This window comes from Geotrypetes seraphini, chromosome 4, assembly GCF_902459505.1.
Source record: "Geotrypetes seraphini chromosome 4, aGeoSer1.1, whole genome shotgun sequence".
In the NCBI taxonomy this organism is placed as follows: domain Eukaryota; kingdom Metazoa; phylum Chordata; class Amphibia; order Gymnophiona; family Dermophiidae; genus Geotrypetes; species Geotrypetes seraphini.
This window is the reverse complement of record NC_047087.1, coordinates 292984663-293011560: the sequence shown is the minus strand read 5'-3', so window position 1 is coordinate 293011560 and position 26898 is coordinate 292984663. Positions and strand designations below refer to the sequence as shown.

Here is a 26898-nt window from a genome sequence, read left to right as displayed (position 1 = left end):
GTTCTAAGCGGATTACAATTTAAGAGACTGGACAAATTCAGGAATATTACAGTACATAGAATGAGGAATGTATCAAGTTACAATTGTTAGTCTGGAAGTTTCCAGGAGAAATTTGGAGCACGTAGTAGATAAATCGTAGGTTGATGAAGTGAGTTGTACAATGTTTAGGTATATTTATGGAGGGGTGTTCGTGTGTGTAATTTCTAGTGCTATGTTGAGGTTAAGATGAAGGAAAGTGTTTTTTGAAGAAAAGAAATCAAAACTCATCTCTTCAAAAAACACTTTCCTTCATCTTAACCTCAACATAGCACTAGAAATTACACACACGAACACCCCTCCATAAATATACCTAAACATTGTACAACTCACTTCATCAACCTACGATTTATCTACTACGTGCTCCAAATTTCTCCTGGAAACTTCCAGACTAACAATTGTAACTTGATACATTCCTGATTCTATGTACTGTAATATTCCTGAATTTGTCCAGTCTCTTAAATTGTAATCCGCTTAGAACCGCAAGGCACAAGCGGAATAGAAATCTTAAATTCTCAAAGAACATCGGCTGGCTTTGAATAAAGACGAGACACCTCAGTACGGGCCAAAGTTGAGCACTTTAATACTGCTGTTTGACTTTTATGGCCCCGGGTGACCAGCACCAGGTTTAGATAACCTCAATAAGTCCTGCCTTGTACATCAAGTTTGTTAGGTTTTTATATACCGCCTATCAAGATTATCTAAGCAGTTTTACAATCAGGTACTCGAGTATCTTCTCTTATCTATCCCGGTGGGCTTACAAGCTAACGAACCTGAAGTTATGGAGAACCGAGTGTCTTGCCCAGGGTCACAAAGAGCAGTGCAAGATTTGAACCCACAACCCCAGGGTGCTGAGGCTGTAGCTCCAACCACTACGCCACACAGTCCTCATTCGGTCTCCGTGATAAACAACAAGTGTGAATAAACGCTCAGCAAGAGGCTTTAAGGGCATAATAGAGGGCCAAGAAATGGCTCAAAAAAAAAAGCCCCGCCCCTTAAATAATTTCAAAAAGTGCGTATGTGCTAGAAAATGTAAAAAGGTATAAGGAAAAATCATTTCATTCACAAATCTTATATATATCCCAAACAATGATCAAAAGTCATGATCCTTTTACACGGCTTATCCGAGTCCCAATGAGTGATTGTCTCGGCTTCACAGAGCTCCGTTTCGCAAACTTCTTCAGGAGCTGAAGCGTGCAGTTAAATCCCAGCTGGAAGCAGAAAAAGTCTTCTTAGTTAACAGAAGCGCCAACCACTGGCAAAACACTGATCAACAGAGGCTGGAACAATAGCGGTTGGAGCTTTTAAAAGACTCCCTAGTCACCTACGAGTTTTTTGCCCAAGGCCATAAAAGTCATACAGCAGTATTAAAGTGCGCAACTTTGGCCCGTACTGAGGCGTCTCATCTTTTATTAATCTTTATTCAAAGCCAGCAGATGTTCTTTGAGAGTTTAATATAGGGTTCTGCCAATTGTTTTGTTTGTTATATTATAGGTTTGGCAGTTTTTTTAGAGTTTGTTTGGTTGCCATGCAGTGTGCCAAACTTACATTATTCTATATGTTGTACATACTAGTTGGAAATATGTTCAAATCCCTCCCTGCATATATTTGTCTCCAGTTACAGAACTGGCTTTTTAGAGTCTGACTGGCAAAGGCAGTACGTACCCTGTTAATTCTTATCTTAAATATAAGAGACACCACCGATCTTGCTAACAAAGGCAAAGGAGCTGTACCCAAAAGGGCCAGGGCTCAAGGAAAGATGTGCCTGAGCTCCACCTCTGATAAAGAAGAGAAAGGAGCCGAGATTAATTTCACAACTTCTACAGTATATAGCTCTACTAAAATACTAGCAGTAAAAACCCCACATATGCATAACAAAATATAAACCCAAGAATTAAAACCATCCAATTCTGTAATAAGGTTATGACTCAAAGGCCTGTTGAAACAGGAAAGCTTTCAGCAACTTCCCAAATGCTCAAACTGTAAATTTCTCATTTTGCCTAGCAACTCTGGGAGTGTATTCCCCTTATATATATATATTTTTTTTTTAATTAAATCTTTATTCTAGGGAAGAGAGCCAATCCTGTACCGGGCAATGGTGCGTCCGCTTCTAGAGTACTGCGTCCAATATTAGTCACCGTACCTTAAGAAGGATATGGCGTTACTCGAGAGAGTTCAGAGGAGAGCGACACGTCTGATTAAGGGGAGAGATTGGAGAAACTGGGTCTCTATTCCCTGGAGAAGAGGAGACTTAGAGGGGATATGATAGACTTACAAGATTATGAAGGGCATAGAGAGAGTAGAGAGGGACAGATTCTTCAAACTTTCAAATAATAAAAGAACAAGAGGGCATTCAGAAAAGTTGAAAGGGGACAGATTCAAAACGAATGCTAGGAAGTTCTTCTTTACCCAACGTGTGGTAGACACCTGTAATGCGCTTCCAGAGGACGTAATAGGGCAGAGTACGGTACTGGGGGTTCAAGAAAGGATTGGACAATTTCCTGCTGGAAAAGGGGATAGAGGGGTATAGATAGAGGATTACTGCACAGGTCCTGGACCTGTTGGGCCGCCGCGTGAGCGGACTGCTGGGCGTGATGGACCTCAGGTCTGACCCAGTGGAGGCATTTCTTATGTTCTTAGGTTCTCACCAGGCTCCCAAATCTGTAGGTGCCCAGTCCTTTCCATTTCTTCTCAGAGGACTGCTGAATTTCTTCTTTTGTAGCTCTCCTCTCTTGGCAGCCAGTATGCACAAGGATCAGAGTGTTTCTAATGTATACAAGCATAAAGGTGTAACCTTTATTGGTTTCTGTGCCTCTTGTACTGATGAAACCTCTCATCCTCTTCTTAAACCCCGTGTCCACTAGTAACTAGCGACAGCTACATAGGTTGCTGTTAGCCACCAACAGTGTTAACTGCTAAGGCGTCACTAAAATTACAGTAGAATAGTTGCTACTTTCACCGACTAGAAGGTTTCAATATATTGCCTCAGACTCAAGTATATATTTACTCCTGAAAGTGCTAGTACAGTAATAGGTAATTTTATACATGCACCTGGTGCATAAATGCAGAGGCCTTCACTTGTTGCTATGTGGGAATCCTCCCATTGCATTCCTACCAGTAGGGGGTGGTGTTTCAATATTGTGTTTTCAATCTCTACAGACAAGCAAGTTCCCTGCAGAGCATACCTGCTGCACATTGTTCAAGATCCATACTGAAACAAAATCGCCGCTGGGAAAGAATATAAGTGGACAACTTCTGCACAGCTTAGAGCAGTGGTTCTCAACCAGTATGTTAGGGTACACTGGTGTAGTCCCAAGAATTATGCCACAAAATGTTTGTTGTAGACAGGATGCCTGTGTTTTCTTAACCAGCTGTACCTGCAAGGTAGGGGGGGAACCATAGATCCTGCCAGTCAGGTTCTTGTAAGCCCCAAAATTGGTCCCCATTTCTGCTTCCTTACTACACCCAATGCTAACTGCTGCCACCAGCTCCAACTGAAAAAAGTTGCAGGTTATAGGCTCTTGCAAATTCCCCCTAATGGTGATGCGATGCGATGCAATTACTTTTACAATTTAATTACTACAATTAAATGTACACTTCTCCCTCCGTTTTCACGGTTTTATTATTTGCGACTTTGATTATTAAATGACATCATCCCAGAGCGCCGAAAAAAAAAAAAAAAAAAAAAAAGTTAGGCGCTTTTGCCCCAGCACTTCCTTCAGCGTGCAGAAAGAAATTTGCTTTTGCCCAGCACTTGCTTTATTTGTGATTTCATCATATTCACGAGGGTTTTAACAAAACGCAAATAAAAAGTTATTTGCCGTATTCACGGGTCAACTCCGCCCCTAACCCCCACAAATACAGAGGGAGAAGTGTATGAGATGTTATAATCAGTCAGATGTTTCAATAGGTTTTCCCCTTCAATTCACACCAACACAGAGGTTAAACATTTAAATATTTGTAATTATTTGTTGCAACTTAACAATAGCAATTGAGGATGAAAAAACTAAATAGGTATGTCCAACAATTGTTATCAGATTTTGTTTAAACAAGGCAAATTAAATTTAAATTAATAGCAAAGATGATTTACCATTTATGTGTGATCAACTTTACATTAATAACACCATTATAGTTAGTAATAATTCAAACCTCAAACAAACATGTCATGCCTTTCAGTTTAATACCAACTTTGTTCTGGGATATCTAAAACCACCGGTATGTATTTGACTAGGGGACTTTAAAAACCAGTGTTTCAGTCCAAAAGATCAATAAAATACAACAACAAAAAAAAAAAGTATCTGTACACACAAAAACAACGTTTTCACTGTTATTGCTGCTTTTTTGTGTTGGGTACCACCAAGTTGTTGTCTTACCACCTGTCTGAACTAGCATATCATATTGCTACTATCCTATCTGTAAACAAAGGAAAGGAAGCAAAACCTTAACCTACCTGGATGAATGCAGGCTAAAGTCAGTGTCTTCTTTGCTAAGCAAACAGGTACAAGAGAAGAACCCCCTTGTCTTAGGATAAAGATGCACAAACTTGAAAAAGACAAGGTGGATGTCCCAATCAACCAAAATGGGTCTTTATTAAATTGTACAAACATTAAAAGTCCCAACAAGTATCCCTGTTTCGGCACTACTAAATGATGCCTTCAAGGGACACTAAATGTAATATAGAAAAAAAAATTAACATAACACATGATCCAAACATTAATATCATAAAAGCAATTTAAGATCATATCAAATTCCTCAAAATGGTGGTACAATATGAAAAAATTGTAAATTATATGAATCAATAATGACAATTTGAACAGATTGAAGTCAAAAGAAAACAGAACATCAATGGAAGCTTAATGACAGCTGCACTGGAACAGGTGGGACAATTAAGACAATAATAAAACATGAATCATAATTACCATATGTGGCAATAAGATACTAAGGCAAAACACCAGACATAAAGGTCAGTCAAAATCCACAAGACCAAGACGCTGTATGCAGAAAACATTGTATAAAATAAACAACCAATTAAAAAGGCTGAAGCCACAAGGGTTAAGAGCCATGGACTCAACCCAATCAGAATATAAAACCAGGGACGCTCAGCATGGAGACATTAGTGAGACAGATAAAATACAACGTAGAAAAAAAAAAAAAAAAAGGAAATACTACTACTACTACTAACTTTATTTTTCTATACCGCCACAGTCAAACTGACTTCTAGGCGGTTCACCTAGAAAGAAGGCTGGACAATCAGCGAATTACACAATGTAAGAAGAAGGAAGTTACATAATAATTAGGGAAGCATAGGGAAGGAATACATGAGAGAAAGAAATTACATAATACATTGGGGTTATAAGGGGAAAGAATATCTGAGAGAGGTCATCTGATTAGGCAAGGAATTTGTCAAATAGAGCGATTTTAATTGATTTTCGGAATGTGTACCCCCAGAGTCACATAATAAATACAGCCAAAATAAAACATAGCAAGGGGACATGAAACAGGCAAAAATGTGCATTAAACTGAAACACATAATAAAACCAGACATGATAAACCATTGCGCATATATATTAATGAATATACATGCAGACGAAAAACTAATGAGGCACAGAGAAAAAAACAAGATTTTAAAACTAAAAAAAGTTAAACAGTGGACTGAACTGATAAAACAATAAATAATGATATTCAACAAAGTAGCCCTGCATAATGAAAGAAAGCCACGAGTAATGGACCTGGACCGTGGAATAACCAAAGTTGATGAGAAGTGAGAAATGGGTAATGAAGCCCAGAACAGAGGGGTGATAAATGAGGAAAAGTAAAATAAAAACTAAATACGAGGGCGAACATGGTGAACAGAATGCTGAAATGATGTGCCGGTTTAAATGAGAGTGTCGCACAGCAACTGGCTTAATAACCATCAATGATCTAACCACTTGATATTCTTCTTTGCTGAAATTGAAAAAAACGTTTGTTTCTTCTCCAAAGTGGAAATTTGTTGTAACACACAAGACGAGAAAGCCTCAATGAGAGGGTCTTTTGGACCAGGGGGAATCCATTTTGATGGGTCTTTTGACCCCAGAACAGTCAGTAGAAGAGATAGATGCATTGAAGAAAATTGAATGATCTGGAACCTTGTGAACTTGAAGGCATTATATTTGCCTAAAGGAACAAAGCCCATGCCCTTCTTAAGTACCTTGGTTTCTATGTGAGTAAGTTGGATTCCTGAGAGATTGAAAATGGGTATGTCTGTATCCTGATCTATTGTTGATCATTGTAAGATGGTAGTTGATTGCGATAGAATGTCCAACCTGTCTGATGAGGTCTCCCTCTGCCTCTCTGTGGACCCTGATAGCGATTAGACTGTGTTGGTGGTTAGACCCCCACCCCCCCCAAATCCGGTCTGAAAAATTCTGGCTTACATGAGGCTCTTGAGTTGATCTTGTGGCATTGATTGGACTACTGAAAGGTGAAGCATATTGGTCATCCGAGTCACTTCATATCCTTTTTCGTTCTCTTATTATTCTGCACTTGCATAGTGGTGGTAGTAGCAATATTAGTAATTGTGCCAGGAAGTAGTGCAGCTCATTTATGATTATAGATCCGTGCTTGTGAAAATTTGTAAATCGAACCTCTATTGTAGTCCTGTTTGTCCCTTCTCAATTTCTTGATTTTGTCCATTTTTAATTCATTCTTGAACATATCTAACAGTTGGTTGACGTTGGCCAAAATATTATCGAAATTCGTGTCTAATGTGGTTAGAGTCTCAAGCTTGTCTTTTGCATTAATTTCAAGGTGTTCGCTTTTCTTTTTGGCTGTTTCAGCCAACAAAATCATAAGATCCAGTGAGCATTTGTTAAGTATAGCGCACCATTGATCAAGAAATGTCTGGTCGTCTTAACATGTTAGGGGCTTTCTGAATCCTCAGGCCCCTGGGTATCTTCTTGCTTCTACAATAATTGATTAAACCAAAAAAGTATAGCTCATTTCTAATAGCATTTTTTTTGTCTGGATGAAGTTGGTCCACAATTATTCTGTTGAGATGGATTGTATTTGGACTATATCTGTTGATTCTTGTAGCTGCAATAGTCTAGTCTTTCATCAGTAAAACTGAGAATGTTGTCCCAGGGTTGAAAGGACATCCTTATCCTCGGGAGAAAAACCAAACAGGTACAAGAGAAGAACCCCTTGTCTTAGGATAAAGATGCACAAACAGGAGAAAGAAAAGGTGGATGTCTCAATCAATCAAAATGGGTCTTTATTAAATGGTACAAATGTTAAGAGTCTCAAGGATCCCTGTTTCGGTGCTACTAAATGCCTTCTTCAGGGGACTCTAAATGTAACAGAGAAAAAAAAAAATTAATATATAACACATGATCCAAACATTAATATCATAAATGCAATATCATTAAAACATTAACAACATAAAAGCAATTCCCATTCAGGGAGCGACGCTGGACCAGGCAGGTGCGTGAACAGCTGGCGCCTGCCTTTTGTGCCGCTCTGCCACCCGCAAGAGAAGAAGACTCTGAGGCAGCTGTCTAGTGAGGAGGGGCAGGAGTGCTGGACTGCTGGCAATTAAAAAAAAAGGTATGGGAGGGTTAAAAAAGGTGCGGAGGTATTCGCTCCATAAGGAGCGCTGGAGTGCTGGCAATTAAAAGAAGGTGTTGGGGGAGGGGGGGTAAAAAAAAAAAAAAAGGTGCAGGGAGGTGGGGTATTCACTCCATAAGACGCACCCTTATTTCCACCCACTTTTTTAGGGGAAAAAAAGTGCATCTTATGGAGCGAAAAATACGGTACTTAAACACAAACAGCCTTCTTCCATGACTATGGGAGCAGAACACTGGCTTAGGGGGTTTTCTTGTAATGGGGAAGGAGGCGGTGATATAGTGGTTTGCATGATGTGCAGAAATATCATTCTTGCCCCTTTCTGTACTCAGCTTACAGTACCTCAGGTTGTCATTTGAAATACTGTAAGGCTGATATTGAAGTAAACTCGGTGCAACTAACTGGCGATTTTGAAAGTGGCCAAGAGCAATGCATAACATAACAATCAGCTTCTATACTGCATATCTGTACAGTTCAATGCAGTTTACAAAAGTTGCATAACCATACAGTTGAATATGAAGTAGAATGGGGATGTTGGCAGTATGCCCACAGACCATATAAGAATAGCAGCCTGAACTATGCCTGCTTAGCTAGGTGATTTCCAGGACAGAATATCTACCGATACCTGCTTAACTTTTGGATACCAGCCTGTTGATCAGAGATGACCTCCTTACCCTCCCAGCCCCCTTCTGATTATTGGTTTAATAGTTGACCGGGGCAGGAGCAAACCTCATTTACTCCTGCCTTTATGGTTCTTCATTGAAAATGGCCTCATGAACTCTAGTATATATTGGTATTAGATACGTATAGTGTTGGGATAAAAACTTTTAGTGGAAAAAAATATTGTAGTACAACTATGGCAAATTGTAACCTGTTACCTGTATATTATGTATGTTAACCTGTAACCTGTTCTGAGGTCTTTGGGGAGGACAGACTACAAAGCAAAATTAATAAAATGAATAGTGGTAATCTTGTGGTACTACCTCTAGGAGTCTGTTTTTTGCAGTAGTACATAAGAACTGCCATACTGAGACAGACTGAAGGTATATCAAGCCTAGTATCTTGTTTTCAACAGTGGCCAACCCAGGTCCAAGAACCTAGCTAGATCCTAAGTAGTAAAAACAGATTTCATACTTCTTATCCTAGAAATAAGCAGTGGATGTCCCCAAGCCATCTCAATAATGGCCTATGGACTTCTATTTTAGGAAAATTATTCAAGCTTTTTTTTAAACCCTGCTAAGCTGATTGCACCACATTCTCCAGCAACGAATTCCAGAGTTTAAGTACACGTTGTATGAAGAAATATTTTATCCGGTTTGTTTTAAATCTACTACCTAGTAGCTTTAAAAGAAGCTCCCTATTCCTAGTATTTTTTAAAAGAGCAAGCAAGCGATTCACACCTGCCCTTTCCACTCTATCAGTATTTTTTAGGCCTCTATCATATCACCCCTCAGCCAAGCTGCTTTAGCTTTTCAAGTTTCAAGTTTCAAAGTTCTTTTGATTAATCGCTTAATCATACTTCTAAGCGATGAACAGTTTAAAATACATTCAATGGGAAACAATACAATACAAACTTTAAATAATAACATTGGTTTAAGGATTAACACATCATACTCATAACACAAGGTAAAAAGGGGATGCGAAATACAATTCAATATAGAAAAGCAGGACAAAGGAAAAATACAAGAGGGAAACAAATGAAAGCATAATATAATACAGTAAAATCACTGGCCTAAGGATTATTAAATTAAACACCAAAGGCATCTTTAAAAATAAATGTTTTTACATTACTTTTGAATTTTCCCAGATCCTGCTCCTTTCGTAAATAAATTGGAAGGGCGTTCCAAGTCTGTGGAGCGGTTACCGAAAAAATAAACTTGTCGTCTAGTATTGATAATCTTAAGCGAAGGAATGGTTAGTAAATTTTGTTCATTGGATCTTAAAGCTCTGTTTGGATAGAAGTCATTTGTCACCCTTCTCTGTACCTTTTCTAATTCTCCTATATCTTTGAGATATTGTGATCAGAATTGCACACAGTATTCAAGGTGTGGCCGTACCAGAGAGTGATACAAGGGCATTATAATTCGTTTTCCATTCCTTTCCTGATAATTTCTAGCATTCCATTTGCTTTCATAGCCGCCACACATTGAGCTGAGGGTTTCAACGTATCCTCAATGACACCTAGCTCTTTTCCTAGGCAGTAACTCCTAACATGGAACCCTGGATCAGGTAGTAATAGTTCAGATTCCACTTTCCCACATGCATCACTTTGCACTTGCTCACATTAAACGTGACCTGCCATTTTGATGCCCAGTCTCCCAGTCCTCTTGCAATGTAACAACTTTGAACCTTTGTCTCATCAGCAAATTTATTTCTCGCTAGTTATTCCCATCTCTAGATCATTGATAAATATGTTAAAAATCCCAATCCCAGCATAGAACCCCCCCCCCTTGAGAATATTGACCATTTAAACCTACTCGTTTTCTGCATTTTAACCAGTTAGTTCATAAGTCATTACATCCTATCCCATAACTTTTCTAATTTCCTCAGGAGACTTTCATGAGTAGTCACATGCCTTTTGAAAATCCAAATACTGTACACAACATCAGCCAGCTCATCTTTATCCACATGTTCATTCACCCCCTTCAAAGAAATGCAAGTAGATTGGTGGCGATTTCCCTTGACTAAATCCATGTTGGCTCTCTCTCATTAATCCCTGGTTTATGTATGTTCCGTCATTTCACCCCACTCCATCCCCCTTTAACCAAGAGGTTAGCAGCGCTGGCTGTCGCACTGAATGCTCTGCCCTTCTCCGACTGGTCATAGAGTTCCTATGAGTGTTCAAATCCAAGATGAAGGCCCATTTTTTTGAAACTGCTTTCAACTCTTACCTCCCATTCACTTCTGCCAGATACCTAGACCCACAAATAAACAGATAGAGGAACCAGTTCAAAAAATACTTTCCACTTTCAACGGTGCTCAGAATCCAAGATGGAATGTAAGAACTCAGAGTGGGGGATTAACCCCTACCAGAACTCTTGTGGTATCTATCATTGCACCATGACTGCTGTGAAAAGTTGTTTTGAAACATTGAATACAATAAGTGATACTTTGTAACTTGCACACTTTCAAATTGCTTATAATGTATGAATGATTCAAAGGTTAAGTAACTTAGCTGAAGATTGCTGCTAGCGTTAGTTTGGCTGGGTCCTCACTTTCAAATTGCTTATAATGTATGAATGATTCAAAGGTTAAGTAACTTAGCTGAAGATTGCTGCTAGCGTTAGTTTGGCTGGGTCCTGACGCGTTTCGCCTTACTGGCTTCCTCAGACAACCCGCATACAATCTTGCATATTGTTATTTATCCTGGTTTGAAATCAGTGAAATTTTCTTTTCCTGTGACATGACAAAAAGAAAATTTCACTGATTTCAAACCAGGATAAATAACAATATGCAAGATTGTATGTGGGTTCTCTGAGGAAGCCAGTAAGGCGAAACGCGTCAGGACCCAGCCAAACTAACGCTAGCAGCAATCTTCAGCTAAGTTACTTAACCTTTGAATCATTCATACATTATAAGCAATTTGAAAGTGAGGACCCAGCCAAACTAACGCTAGCAGCAATCTTCAGCTAAGTTACTTAACCTTTGAATCATTCATACATTATAAGCAATTTGAAAGTGTGCAAGTTACAAAGTATCACTTATTGTATTCAATGTTTCAAAACAACTTTTCACAGCAGTCATGGTGCAATGATAGATACCACAAGAGTTCTGGTAGGGGTTAATCCCCCACTCTGAGTTCTTACATTCCATCTTGGATTCTGAGCACCGTTGAAAGTGGAAAGTATTTTTTGAACTGGTTCCTCTATCTGTTTATTTGTGATTCCGTTTTTTGGAACTAGGCTTTTTTGACCTAACCCAGTCGTTTATATTGAGATACCTAGACCCACCATAATCTCCCTAACCCTGAAATGTCCTGTCTAAATTAGATTGTAAGCTCTTCTGAGCAGGGACTGTCTATTGTATGTTAAAATGTATAGCGCTATAGAAATAATAAGTAATAGTAGTAGTGGAGCAGTGTATAGCATTCAGTGCACTGGCCGGCGCTAAAAACTTGTTCCACGATTTTATTTTTTTTACAAAAAAAAAAAAAGTGTGTGTGTGGGGGGGGGGGGCTGTTCTTTACAATAGTCTACCATTTCTTCTGGCACCAACTTCAGACTCGCTGGTTTAATTACCCGGACCACCTCTGGAACTCTTTTTTTTAAAAAATTGGCGGGATGTAGAGACTAGATATGGAAGGGGGGGGGAGAGAGGAATGTCCGCTGGGACCAGGACCTCTGGTGAGAGCTGGATATTCGAATTTTGATGTGCCAGATATGACCACTAAAATACCTAAACATCTGGGAAAAGGAATTTGGGAACCAGCACGCGCTTCACCACATTAGAAAAGCCCCGCTTGCAAGAGCAAAGCAAATCAAGTCGAAAAAAAAAAAAAATAAACCCAACACCGCAGACCCGAATGATCCTGCGATTTACGCATCCTGGATACGCCCCTCGCCACCCCCAGCAGTTTGCGGTTTTGTTTTGTTTTTTGGCAGCTTGTCGTTTTTCGTCTTTTCACCCGGCCAAGGTGAAGGGGAGGTAAAAGATGGGGGGAGAATTAGCAGACGATCTGTCGGTCCCGAGGAGTCGGGATTGCCCGCGGCTGCCGTAGGGAAGCGCTCGGCAACTTTCAGTTTCGTTTTTCCTGAGTCTTATGTATTAAGACATGGCGGGAGCAGCTTTCTAGCGCCTGTTGGCGCCCAACCAGCATGAAGTAAGTTATGTTACGTTTCACCGATGCGAGCTCGAGTCGATGCGTTCTGCTATAGAAAAGTCACATGGTGTAGTCGAAATCGAAGATGTTCCTTCTCGTTGAAGGCTTGTGCAAGTTTTCCCCATTAACGGTTGTAGGCAAGTTCTAGAAGCCACGGGCATTTCGTCCAAAAGTATACCTTTTGTAAGGGCGCTAGCGATTCTCCCGCGGCAAATGCGCCGAAGCCCGTAGGCACTGAAAGGGCTGCGGGGCATTTGCCGCGGGGAACTCGCTAAGCGCGGTAACTACCGAAGGTACAAGCGTTACTAGAAGGCGTTTTCGGGCGTTATTCGCTCTAGGACACGGAGGCCCCGTTTTTTGTCATGAGCAGGGCAGGCTCAAGGGACTGTGGCACCCCCTATACCTGCAACCTAGTATCTTCCCCTCCCCCCCCCCCTGTCCTCCTGGACTAGATGAGGCACTGGCTTAGGGCACTGATAAAGGGTGCCATAATCCCAGTCAGTAGTGTTATAAGGAGGTGCAGGGATGGTGGTCCACCCCAGGTGCGGTTTTTCTAAGGGCAGGGCACCCCTCCTCACTCCTTGCCTTACCCTGTACCTTTATTTTCCTGGCATAAGGGTGCTGCTCGCATCAGCACTCTGACATCACTTCCAGGACCAGCGCCTAGGAAGGGCAAGCCGACCGATGTGGGCATACTGATCACACTGGATAAGTTAAAAAGGTACAGGGAAAGGGGGCACATGCGACAGGTGGGGGGAATGAGGAGGACACAGAGGCATCTGGGCTTTGCTTCCATTGAAAGCAAGGGAAGTAAAACCTGGCTGTCTCAATCTGTTCTTCTTTTTCTGGAGCCCTAGGTAACCCTAGTAAGACATAATAGCTATTTTAAGACAGAACCCCCCCCCCCCCCCCATAATGTTTTACTAACATATTAGAAGTTAAGTAACTCTACTGGCAATAAAATTGTTTATGAACAAAACATTTTAGAAGAGTCAAGAAATTTACACACCTTCATTAGGTTCATAGATTAACTTTTAAAAAGTATCCACAGCTATTCCAAAACTCTGTTACCAGGCCGTTGTTATCATCTGCTGCTGTTTCTTCTTCCCTCACTAGTTTTCAAGAACTCTCTCAGGCATATTCACACTCAGCCTGTCTAGGTGGACTTTATAAATCTGCTGCCTCAATTAGTTAAGCATTGAGTGATTGAAAGAAGCAGAGTTAATGTGTGCTTAATTTATATTGATTTTACCAGTGCTGGTTTTGGGAAAGGCACATAGAGACCTGAACAGATTCAAGCCTAATTTAGCAGAAATTGGTTTACCCAGGGTGAGATTAATCATCTGGCAAGGCAAACGAGTGCATTTCAACTTTTCCCCCTCCCCCCATGCTATAAATACTTTGTAGAACACCCACAACCAGGGTTCTTGATGGGTGTAATAGTGGAGAAGAGCTAATCGATGAAGACAGTAGTAGGTAGGAGCTATGACTGGTTGACTCTTGAGAGGAAGGGAGTTGGGTTCTGTTCTCATACCTTTTTCTCCTCCTTTCTTTTGTCTAGTAAGTGAGGGCAAAAATCTGCTATGGGAGTCATTGGAAGGGTCCCCCTTAAACACATGGGATATGGGGTTTAGAAAATGTTGAGCTTCTTAAATTAAGTTCATAAGCTTGTGCTTTATTTTCAAACAAACAGAGGAGCATAGTTCTTCAGCTGAGAGTTCAATTTGGGTGTTCAAAAGTTTTGCTTATAAACTTAGGATGTGTGTCTCGCTTTGCTTTAGTTTAAGAGCTTAACTACTTTTCCCCCACTCTGTATCTGCTCCTAAAAGTTAAGAGTTTTTTTAGTAGCATTTTGAGTAAAGGCTTCTGCTCTTAAATTGGCTTCTTTGAAAGCTTGCCAAGGTTGAATGCATAACTCTCAAACTTAAGAACCTACTGTAAATCCTTTGAATACTGGGACCATGGATTCTAGGCCCATGCTTAGTGTACCTAGGCTTTAATCTTGTTCTGGGTCTCGTATTCCATGAAAGGTAGCTGCTCTTTCTTCTAAGCTTAAATTGTGATATAGTTATTTTGTTTATTTACTTTTAGTATTTGTATACCCCTTATAACCTAAGTAGCTTAGGTACTCGGGCATTTTTCCTTATCTGTCCTGGTGGGCTCACGTGCTACCTAGGTAATGTACTTGGGGCAATGGGAGATGGCCCAGGGTTACAAGGAGCAATATGGGATTTTTGAGCCCACAATCTCAGGGTGCTGAGGCTGTAGTCCTAAGCACTGTGCCACACACTGAACATATTATGTCAACTTCATACGGCAAAATACAGCGCACATCCTAGTTTATAAAGTGTATCTCCAGCTAATGTATGGGGATGAGTAGAGATAAATGGGGCAGTGCTTGTAGATGGCTTCCTACCGTGCTATTAGGTATATTTTGATACCATGTGATTTGGTTAGAATAAGGTAGTTAAGAATCTAATTCTCTCTATTACTATAGATACAGATTGTAGGCTGTTGCTGAAAACCTAATGCCAGCTCTAGAGGCAGAATAGTGGTGGCATTGGGATGTGCAAAAATGTTCAATAACGCTGGGACTGTGCATGCCGCGTTAAAATGTAGTCAATCCTGTTGAAATGAAGTCCTTAGTCATTCCCTCTCGGTGATTAGAAACGGTGCACAAACCAAGCCCTGTCATTACCGCTGAAAACCTAATGCCAACTCGGCGCTGAAGAGAGATTAAATGAAGGTCCTGGTTCTGTGGGCAACAGGGGCAGGGATGGGCTGTTGTACCCTGAGCTGTACTGGTCCCCTTGCCCTTCTTTTACATCCTGAAATGGACTTCTTGTTAACAGCCGGCAGTAGAGAAGCTACTCGGATAGGCATCGGTGGTGAGCATGAATGGATATAGTGTGGAGAGAGGGAAAGGAGCTGCAAAAGTCCTCATTTAACTATGGGCTCCCTTCTCCCCAGTTGATTGGGCATATGTACAAGAGCTGTGCATATTGTGCACATGCAGCTGGCATGTTCCTCCTTAACTTCCCAATGTTCGGTGTTAACAGCATGCATATAATTTGCATGCTATTAGAAGGCTAGACCGGCGCAGAGGGAGGGCAGACCAGGGCAGTAGACCAGAAGTGTGATTGGGGGGGGTGTCTAGTAGGTCTATCAGGGTGGAGTGGAGATGGATGGATGGTGTGTGTGTAGGGGGGGGATATGCAGAGAGGAAGAGAGTGAGGTGGGAAGGGAGACAGTATTTTTAGAGTAACTCTTAAGCAACCAGAAACTACAGTTACTCAGCATCCACCAATCCCCAGGGTTCCAGATAACTGAGTTTACTGTACCAGTTTATATTCCCTTAACCCAGGGGTAGGGAACTCCGGTCCTTGAGAGCTATAGTCCAGTTGGGTTTTCAGGATTTCCCCAATGAATATGCATGAGATCTATTTGCATGCACTGCTTTCAATGCATATTTATTGGGGAAATCCTGAAAAACCCGATTGGAATACGGCTCTCGAGGACCGGAGTTCCCTACCCCTGCTAACCAAAGGTGTAAGAGCAGTGATCTCCATGCTCAGTAGGGCACAGATCAACTGGACTGCTTACAAGTATAAGAGCATTCATAATTCAAGGGCACCACAGCATGACCAAATCATATACTGTATCTTTGAAATACAATTTGTGGGTTTGTTTTGAAATAAAGCAAAACACCTTGGGCTCCTTTTTACAAAGGTGCGCTAGCGTTTTCAGCGCGCGCTACCCGAAAAACTATCGCCTGCTCAAGAGGAGGTGGTAGCGGCTAGCGCGTGCTATTCCGTGCGTTAAGGCCCTAACGCACCTTTGTAAAAGGAGCTCATTATGTGAGATTGTGTCTTTCCATCTGTGATGTAGTAGCAGAGACAAGCCACCAAAACAGAGTAGATGAAATTAGTTTGAGTTCTCAGAAAACTTTAGTACTATCGTAGCAAAATTTGTAGGAAATATTATTGACTTATCTTTTGTAGGATAGGGGCATTGGTATATGTTCTGGTTTTAATAGTGCACAGTAATAGGTTTGCACGTGCACTATATTGCTTTTCTCTGTGTAAAAACTTGTCAGTGCCCTTAGGGAAGTGAGCTAGATTAATGCATGGTCTGACTTCAAGTCAGTATAATGTATGCAAAAAGTCCATCCAGATTACTGAGGTCCAATGACCAACACTTATTAGTCATCCCCTCACTTAAAATTATTAATACACAAACGGCGACGCAAGCAGCAAAACTTAACCACTCCATCTCCAACCTGTTGACGGCAACGGGCAACTTCAAAACTTTTCGAAAAGAAATCAAAACCCTACTTTTCAAAAAATGTATCCAGATATCTTAACCCAACCCTTCCCCCCTCCTCCTAGATAAATTCTCCCCCAAAACCTCCACTTAAATAATCTCTTCCTCCCCAAAACACCAACCAAGTATTCAGGTCCCTGAAATGTAACGTAATCTTATTTGTACTCTAACGGTAATCTATTTGTTATATCACACAGTAACGTAAAGTCAATTTAATATCCAATTTGCAAGTTCTTCCGGAATTAATCCAGGTACCTCTCCTCCCTTGTAACCAAAAAAAAAAAACAAAACCCCCCAAAACTGTTGTAACTTCACTGGAAATGTCCAGTTAGCTCTTTTGTAATCCGCCTTGAACTGCAAGGTATAGGCGGAATAGACTTCCCTAATGTAATGTAATCTTTTCCGTTACAGCTCCTCAAACATGGAATTCCCTCCCTGTTTACTTAAGAGAGGAAAAAAATTTGGATAAATTTAAGAGCAAACTTAAAAGTTTTCTTTTTAAAGACTCTTTTAATGACTAAAAGGACTGTCCAGGAGTTTCATATTTTCATAACTTCTTTGACATTTTTCGTTCTTTCCCTTCCTATTGTTTTCGACCATAAGTGTCTTTTCTTCTATTAACCAAATTGTATTCCTTTCCCCATCATTTCCTCACGTTTTATGTTTGTAAAGTTAGCCTTCAATATGTTTTGTAAGGTTCAGTTTTGGTTTTTTTGTCTGTCCCCCCCCCCAGTTTTGTAATTTTATTGACTTGTTCATCGCTTAGAATTTTGAATAAGCGATTAATCAAATTTTATAATAAACTTGAAACTTAGTGGACATACGCTGATAATACTTGTTTGTTATTGTGAGGCAGAAATGTTTTTTTTTTTTCTTGTCAATGCTATGGTGGAAGGGCAAGGCAATTGCCCTTGGTCTCCATTCATATTTAAAGTTGCAAGATGACCAGTTTGCTGCCCCATTTGGGCCCCAGCATTGCTGCCAGTATGAACAAATGTTAAAATTAATGTATGTTTTGTGGGCATGTAAGATCATTATTCTCACTATATACAGAGTTGCTAATGGTCCATTATTTTAAGGAGCAGTTTGTATTGTCATAAGTGACAGTTTATTTCTATTTGGCATGGCATCTGTGTCTTATTTTTTAAGCCTTAATATTGGGTAACTCTGTCAGAGCCCCAAAATTCTTCTCAAATTATGTGCGTTCAATAATAATTTCAGGAAAGATTTTGCAGAGCAGCACTCGGTATCCATGGGATCTGCCACCAGGTTGGCATCCACCTAAAGCAGTAGTGGGGCAGTGGCAGAGTGGGGCAGTGGCATGACTCGGGCTTCTATGTGTACCACCATTCTCCTGCTGGGTTTGTCATTGCAGCCTTTCCCTCACATCCTCTGTGCTGGCCATCGAGTTAATTGAATTGTGTGGGCTCTAAGTACAGGAACACGTTCCTATTATCTGCCCCCGCCCCCCCCCTCCTCAAAGGTAAACTGGTAGAACTGCAGTTCTTCAGTGCAGACCTGTGAAGCTCTTGGGTCAGTACAGGAAGGCTTGCAGTAGAGCTGTGTATGAATGTCTGGATGCATGGTTTCTACTATGCCAAGCACAAAGATGATGGCATGCAAATGTTTTGCAAGAAAACCTTGTGGCTAATGGGGGGAAGGGGGAGAGCCTGTCCGATACATGCATATAAAGGTTTTTCAGTAAGTATGACTTATTGTGTGTTGACACTTTTTTTTTGGACATGTGCATATTGGCATCTAAATATGAGCCTCGCAAAATTTTATCACACATAAAATGTTCATATTTAGGCACAGAACAGGTGCTGATGGCATGCTTTCACTTTTAGTCTTTCAAACTTGCAGGAGTTTTCTTCTGATTGCAAAACGAGACAGTTGTCAGTTTAAGTCTTAAAAAATTGGACTGACATACAGGTACTCTCCACAAACCCTTGTATGGTGCCTTGTACCTTGTGAAAAAAGTTTTAATGATAACCACATGTCAAAAGCCCGTTACCTCACTGTATTGCCACATAATACTCAATGGCTTCATTAGCATTACATTACAGATTTCTATTCCGCCATTGCCTTGCAGTTCAAGGTGGATTACAAAAGAATTACAAGAAGATATCTGGTAATTTCTAGAGGAGATAAAGAGTGGATGAGGTTGCTTTGGGGAATTGGGAAGGTGTTGAATTGGTATTGGGGAGTAGGAAGGAGTTAGTGGTATTAAGTCATTTGCAGGAACTTCTTGAAAAGTAGGGTATTTATTTCTTTTCTGAATGTTTTGTAGTCTGGGGTCATAATCAGTAGATTGGAGATTTGTTGAGTTTTGCTGCTTGTGTGGCTAGGAGGCCTTCAGTTTTTTTCCGTTTGACTTCTTTGATAGGAGGGTGCGTGAATGGAGTGAGGGTTTTCCTATGTCTAGTTGATGTAGTTTGGATGAGGCGGTTGTTCAGGTAGGTTGGGCTGTCACCATTTATGGTTTTAAACAGTATTCTTGCTGGAATTGGAAGCCAGTGTGAGTTGAGGTATGCCTCTGATGTGATCATGTTTCCTCAATGAAAAGATAAGTCTCGGTGCTATGTTTTGGATTGTTTGTAGTTGTTTTATCATTGTTGCTGAGCAGGGGAGGTAAAGAATGTTGCAATAGTCTAAAACAGTGTTTTTCAACCGCTGTTCCGCGGCACACTAGTGTGCCGCGAGATGTTGCCTGGTGTGCCGTACGGTCAGGGCCGCCATCAGGGCAGTACCACCAGTCTAGGGAGAGGGGCGGTCCGCCCCACGTGGACAGGAGAGAGCTGGACGGGGGACCCGCGGAGTTCAATACATCTCGAGCCGCGAGGCTCGTCTTCTGTTCCTGCCTGCCCTGCAGCTAACATATAGCCGATCGCAAGCGTTCCCCGATGTCAGCGCTGACGTCGGAGGGAGGGCTTAAGCAAAGCCTGCCCTCCGACGTCAGCGCTGACGTCGGAGAATACTTCCGTTCGGCTATTTGTGCGCGGCAGGGCAGTCAGGAAGCAGAAGACAAGCCTCGCGGCTTGAGCTTCGTTTTGCTGAGAAAGTTGCAAAGATGGGCTGGGAGGCAAACACGGAACACAAAAGGGGGGAGGGAGTGCGTTTTGGACACAAGGCATGAACTTGGGAGAGAGGAAGGGAGGGAAAGAGATGCTGAGGTGGGGGAGGGAATGCGTTTTTGGACACAGAAGAAATGGACTTGGGAGAGAGGAAGGGAGGGAAAGAGATGCTGAGGTGGGGGAGGGAATGGGTTTTTGGACACAGAAGGCATGGACTTGGGAGAGAGGAAGGGAGGGAAAGAGATGCTGAGGTGGGGGAGGGAATGGGTTTTTGGACACAGAAGGCATGGACTTGGGAGAGAGGAAGGGAGGGAAAGAGATGCTGAGGTGGGGGAGGGAATGCGTTTTTGGACACAGAAGAAATGGACTTGGGAGAGAGGAAGGGAGGGAAAGAGATGCTGAGGTGGGGGAGGGAATGCGTTTTTGGACACAGAAGAAATGGACTTGGGAGAGAGGAAGGGAGGGAAAGAGATGCTGAGGTGGGGGAGGGAATGCGTTTTTGGACACAGAAGAAATGGACTTGGGAGAGAGGAAGGGAGGGAAAGAGATGCTGAGGTGGGGGAGGGAATGAGTGTTTGGACACAGAAGGCATGGACTTTGGAGAGGAAGGGAGGGAAAGAGATGGTTGTGTACACGGGGAATAGAAGAAAGAATTTTTGGTCATAGGGAGGGAGTGAGGTACAGATAGTGGCATACCAGGGTGGGGGGGAGGGGCGGTCTGCCCCACCCCGGGTTTACGTCCCAAGGGGGTGCACAGCTGGCCACCCTCTAGTGTTGTCCCTAGGCCGGCAAACTGCGGCTCTTTAGCCACTTGAGTGCCACCGCCGCCATCGGGAACAGGCCGGCGCCAAGTTTTCCCTGCTTTTCCCTGTGGGGCCGGCCAACTCTCGCCACTCGCGTCAATTCTGACGTCGGAGAGGACGTTCTGGGCCAGCCAATCGCTGCCTGGCTGGCCTAGAACGTCCTCTCCGACGTTAGAATTGACGACGGGTGGCGAGAGTTGGTCGGCCCTTCGGGGAAGAGAAGCAGGGAGAACTCGGTGCCGGCCTGTTCCCGATGGCGGCAGTGGCAGCCTATTCCCCAGTGGCGGTGGCAGCATTATAAAATACTTTCTTTGTGTTTATTTGATTCCTATATATTTATATATAGTCAATATAGGCACAGTTAAATTTTTTAACTTTTTCTAATGGTGGTGTGCCTCGTGATTTTTTTCATGAAACAAGTGTGCCTTTGCCCAAAAAAGGTTGAAAAACACTGGTCTAAAAGACCTAGGATTAGGGATTGTACTAAGATCTGGAATTGTGTTCTATCGAAGAATTTTCGAATTTGTCTTTAAGTTTCTCAACTGCGAATGATTTCTGTATTGTTTTATTGATTTGTGGTTGCATGGTGCAGCATCTATCTATCGCCATTCCTAGTAGTTTTAGGGTGGGTTGACTGGGGTAATTAAGTTAATTTCTATATTGGTTATGGTTGGGACTTTGTTGTTTTCGAGGAGGATGAATTTTGTTTTGTCTGGGTTCAGCTTCAATTTATGATCTTTCATCCATGTTACTACTGTTTCTAGTGTTCAGTGTAGTGCGTTTGTCATAGAAGGCTTGGGTTGATCAAAAGGTGTGAGAATGGTGATGTCGTCTGCATAGCTATGAGGTTAGGCCTAGTTTGTCTAGGCAGGTGCCGAGGGAGGCAGTATAGAGATTGAAGAGAGTAGGGGATAGTGGGGATCCTTGGGGTACTTCGCAGGGGTTGGACCAAGGTTCCGATTTTTTTTTTTTTTCTTTGTTTGACTTTACTCTGTAGGTTCTGGATACCTATTGTGTCCAAAATTTGCACTCGGATGTTATGGTCCACCACAGGGGTAGGGAACTCCGGTTCTCGAACTGTATTCCAGTCGGGTTTTCAGGATTTCCCAATGAATATGCATGAGATCTATTTGCATGCACTACTTTCAATGCATATTCATTGGGGAAATCATGAAAACCCGACTGGAATACAGCTCTCGAGGACTGGAGTTCCCTACCCATGGTCTACCAGGTCAAATGCTGCTGTCAAATCCAATTGTATAAGCAGCATTTTTTTGCCTGTTGTCTAGCTTTGTCAACAAGGGAGCCTAGTAGTGTCTCTGTGCTGAAGTTGGTTCTGAAGCCGGATTGCGTGGGGTGGAGTATGTTGTGGTCTTCCAGATAGTTGGTGAGCAGTTTGGCTACTAGCCCTTTTGTTAGTTTGACATAGAGAGGTATTGAGGCAATGGGTCTGTAATTGGATGGTTGATCCATTGCTCCTTTAGGGTCTTTAGGATTAGTGTGATGATGATTTTGCTGAGGTCAGTTGGGAAAAGGCCATCTGTCAGCATAGTTTGTAGCCATTGTAAGCGAAGGGCACGGAATTTTGTGCTGGAGGTTGAGGTCACATGATGCTGGAGGTTGAGGTCACCTGATGCGTGGCTGTACTTTCTGTAGAGTTTAAGGTCGGACCATTGTATAGTAGGGAAGTGGGACCAGGTTCTGTCTGCTGGACCTAAACTAAACTAAACTTTAAGTTTGTATACCGCATCATCTCCACAGAAGTGGAGCTCGACACGGTTTACAGGAATTAATATAGAAAGGAATTCCAATGGAAAGAAGAAGGGCTTAGTAAAAAAAGAAAGAAAGAGGGGACTTAGTATAATGGAGAGGGAGGGAGTAGTTACATTTTAGAGAAAAGCCAAGTTTTCAAATGTTTTCGGAAACGTTGGAGGGAGGTCGAACTCCGAAGAGGGCAGTAAAGCTGTTCCATAGCTCGGTGATCCTGAAGAGGAGGGATGTCCCAAGTTTTCCTGTATGGGATATGCCTTTTGAAGAGGGGAAGGATAGTTTTAATTTTTGGGTGGATCTGGTGGAGTTAGGATTCGGGTAGAGCCAAGATAGTGGAAAAAGGGGGGGGGGGGGGGGAAGGATGCCATGTAGAGATTTGAAGGCTAGACAGGCACATTTGTAGTGAACCCTGAGGATAACTGGGAGCCAGTGAAGCTTAGACAGAAGCGGGGAGACGCGGTCAAATTTGTTTTTTGCGAAGATTAGTTTAGCCGCGGTGTTCTGAATCTGCTGAAGTCTGAGAAGACTTTTCTTTGTTAGGCTTAAATAGATGGAGTTGCAGTAATCCAGTCTGGATAGAATAATGGATTGAACAAGGACAGCAAAATGTTGTTGGTGGAAGCAGGATCTTACTTTATCCCAGGACAAGCAGGCAGGTATTCTCACTAGTGGGTGATGTCATCCGACAGAGCCCCGATACGGACATCTTGAAAGCATGTCTTGCTTGAAGAAACTTAGAAGTTTCGAGATGCCCGCACCGCGCATGCGCCAGTGCCTTCCCGCCCGATGTACCGGGCGTGTCTCCTCAGTTCTTTTCTTTCCGCGGAGCTGAGAAGTTATCTTCAATCTGCGCTGACTGAATTTCAGTTTTTCTTTGCCTTCTTACCCGCGTTTTTGTTTATTTCTTTGAATTCACTTCACTTTACTTTATTTAAAAAAAAAAAAAAAAGAAGTTCAAAATTATTTCTTCCGGCGGTTCGGCCGGCCCGGCCTCGTGGCTGCGGCCTACCTCTTTCGACATTGCAGCGTCGATTTTCCGGCCTATGTCACGGCCAATCACCGGTTTTAAAAAGTGCAGCAAGTGCCAGCGTGCGATTTCGTTGACGGACCCGCATCGACGCTGCCTCCAGTGTCTTGGTCCGGACCACGTTCCGAAATCGTGCAGGCCTTGTTCCACGCTCACTGCGCGCTCGTTCAAGCGGCGTTGCTTACTTTGGGAGTCGATGTTCAAGATGGAGACTGCCAAGGATCTGTCTGCTTCTACATCTGCTGAGGTTTCGTCGGTCCGCTCGAAACCTGCATCGACGACTTCCGCATCCAGCATCGTGAAGCCAGCATCGTTTACACCGGCTGTGGCTTCCAGTTCCGCTGCGGCGCCTGCCTCTGTCTCTTTGGTTCAGGTACCGCCTTCCACTGTCCCTCCCGTGGTCATCAAGGTGCCCAAAGCTACTAAGCAGAAGCACTTGGCCGCGAAGGAGCGCGAAGACCGTGCAGGAGGACCCCCTTTCGGTGCGGATCCCTCCATATCGGCTTCGCTTCGATCCCTGCTGGAAGCTCAGTTTGTAGAGCTTATGCAAACTATGGGACCCCGGCTTATCGCCAACATTCAGGGTGAAGTCCGAGCACCGGTCCCTGAGGGCGGTCCGCCCCCTCCCCCTCCCCCTCGCCGTTCGATCTCGCTGCTCGACGAGGGGGATCGGCGGAGGGCGGCGGATGCCTCCAGGAGGGCTTCCTTTCCTGATATGCCACCTTTAGAGCCCATTACTCCTCCACGGCAACAGGGCGCTGGGACGGTCCCTGATATTCGGAGTCCTGGGCATAATGCATCGCAGGAAGAGTTCTTCCGCACTCCATACCAGACTTGGGTGGCGCTGCGTGAGTCCGCGTCCTTGCCACCTCTGCGATCCACCGCTTCGAGCCCCATCCATTCCTTAGAGGCTTCGGGGGATCGTGCGATGCACAGAAGTTCTCGCTCCCCATCCCGGCACCGGGAGGGGCATCGTTCTCGTCACTCATCTCGACACTCCTCACGTCATTCGGAAGTGTCTCCACAGAAAAAGATGCAACGTTTGAGATACTCATCGTCTGATGTTTCCCAACCGGAGGGACCAGAGTATGAGGAACCATCTACCTCTTATTCTCCATGCCGGTCTCAGCTCTCCCTAGACCCGGAGGCTTCCACTTCGTCTAGTCCGTCTCGGCGGCCGGCCTTGGCGGACCAATTGTCTTTCTCATCTTTTCTCCGACAGATGGCGGATGACTTAGATGTGACTTTGGATACTGGATCTAAATATTCTGAAGAGTATTTGGATACGATGCATTTGCCTCACCCTCCGGCGGAGACTCTTCGGCTTCCTTTGCATAAATTGCTGGACCAGACTTTCATGCGCTGTTTTGAGACGCCGTATTCTATCCCTGCGGTTCCCAGTAAGCTGGATGCTCGATACCGCATCGTTCACCACAAGGGGTTTGAGGGAGCTCAACTTTCTCATCAGTCTCTTCTGGTCGAGTCTTCTCTCAAGCGTTCTCACCCTTCCCAGGTCTACGCTTCTGTGCCTCCGGGCAGGGAGGGGAGAACGATGGACAAGTTTGGTAGACGAGTTTACCAAAATTCGATGATGGCGACTCGAGTGCTCAATTACAATTTTTTCTTCTCTTCCTATTTGGATTTCTTCTTGCCGGTCCTCCGCAAGTTCGTCCCTTTCATCGATGCTGAAGCTCGTTTCCAGTTTGAGGAGGTGGTGGCAACCCTGTCCCAGTTGCGCCTGCAGCTGATGCAATCCTCCTACGATGCCTTCGAGCTCTCGGCACGTGCTGCGGCCTGCTCAGTCGCCATGCGTCGCCTGGCCTGGCTTCGCACTATTGATATGGATCCGAACCTCCAAGACAGATTGGCTAATGTGCCTTGTGCGGGAGCGGATCTGTTCGATGAGTCTATCGAGACTGTCACTAAAAAGCTTTCGGACCACGAGAAGTCTTTTCAATCCATTCTGCGTCCTAAGCCTAAGCCTCAACAGTCTCGTCCATCTAGACCGCCTCAAATCTACCAGAGGCGTTATCAACCAAGACAGGCTCCCCTAGCGAGACAGCCTGCGAAGAGGCAGCCTCCACAGAAGTCTCAGCAGAAGCCTCAGATGCCGGCTGCACCCAAGGCCACTCAGCCCTTTTGACTCTCTTCCAGGGAGCATAACCGACGTTCTGTCTTCCCTTGTTTTTCCCATCGGGGGTCGACTCCACCATTTTTATCATCAATGGGAGTCGATCACCTCGGACCTTTGGGTCCTTACCATCGTAAGAGAGGGATACTCTCTTCATTTCCAACGGGTCCCCCCGGACCACCCGCCAAGAGAGTATCCTTCCAACTCGATGCAGACCGCTCTTCTTCTACAGGAGGCGCAGGTTCTGCTTCGGCTTCGAGCCGTAGAGCCGGTGCCAGTAGATCAGCAAAACCGGGGGTTCTACTCCCGGTATTTCTTGGTTCCGAAGAAGACGGGCGATCTGCGTCCCATTTTGGACCTTTGGGTCCTCAACAAGTTTTTGGTCAAGGAGCGGTTCCGCATGCTGACCCTTGCCTCTCTCTACCCCCTACTCGAGCAGAACGATTGGTTATGCTCTCTGGATCTCAAGGAGGCCTACACTCACATCCCGATACATCCGGCCTCCCGCAAGTTTCTCAGATTTCGGGTGGGACATCTACATCTGCAGTATCGAGTGCTTCCATTCGGCCTTTCCTCGTCTCCCAGAGTCTTCACAAAGTGTCTGGTGGTGGTGGCCGCTGCACTCCGGAACATGGGTCTCCAGGTCTTTCCATACCTCGACGACTGGCTCATCAAGGCACCGTCGGCTCCAGAGGTCATTTCGGCGACCTTGACCACAATTTCTTTTCTGCAGAGTCTGGGCTTCGAGATCAACTTCCCCAAATCACATCTTCAGCCCACTCAGTCTCTCCCCTTTATCGGGGCTGTTCTGGATACCATTCAACTTCGAGCATTCCTTCCTCCTCAACGCATGGATGCTCTCCTTCTACTCTGCCAGTCGGTGTCTTCTCGCCCGTCCATTTCGGCGAGACACATGATGGTCCTCTTGGGCCACATGGCCTCTACAGTTCATGTGACGCCTTTTGCCAGACTACATCTCAGAATTCCTCAATGGACCCTGGCATCTCAGTGGACTCAGGTGTCCGACCCGTTGTCCCGTCACATTGTCGTCACTCCTGCTCTACGGCAGTCTCTTCTCTGGTGGATGACCTCTTCGAATCTCTCCAGAGGTTTGCTGTTTCACTCTCTTCCCCATCAGAAAGTTCTCACGACCGATTCATCGAACTATGCCTGGGGGGCCCACCTGGATGGCCTACGAACTCAGGGGTTCTGGACCACTATGGAACGACGCCATCAAATCAATCTTCTGGAGCTCAGGGCCATCTTCAATGCTCTCCAAGCTTTTCAGCATCTGCTTCACGACATGGTGGTCC

The 26898-nt window shown here is 43.7% G+C and overlaps 1 protein-coding gene and 1 long non-coding RNA gene across 5 annotated transcripts in view; one reads left to right on the top strand and one right to left on the bottom strand.

Moving 5' to 3' along the window:
* Positions 1–5689: 5689 nt before the first annotated feature.
* LOC117359291 lies at positions 5690–13639 on the bottom strand. The gene is made up of 2 exons (XR_004539200.1): positions 13467–13639; positions 5690–7363 (listed from the first exon to the last, which is right to left on the bottom strand). It is a non-coding gene; the product is annotated as an uncharacterized LOC117359291 (long non-coding RNA).
* Positions 12236–26898, top strand: part of SLF2 (SMC5-SMC6 complex localization factor 2) — a 196864-nt gene continuing 182201 nt past the window's right edge. For 2 of the 4 annotated variants that reach the window (XM_033941813.1, XM_033941809.1), the window contains exon 1: positions 13882–13933. Coding sequence is in view for 2 of the 4 variants with exons in the window: in XM_033941812.1 (XP_033797703.1) it covers positions 13918–13933 (16 nt within the window). In the remaining 2 variants the exon portion in view is untranslated. Of the gene's footprint in view, positions 12458–13881; positions 13934–26898 lie in introns of those variants that run through there. The other 2 variants (XM_033941811.1, XM_033941812.1) reach the window with 2 other exon arrangements.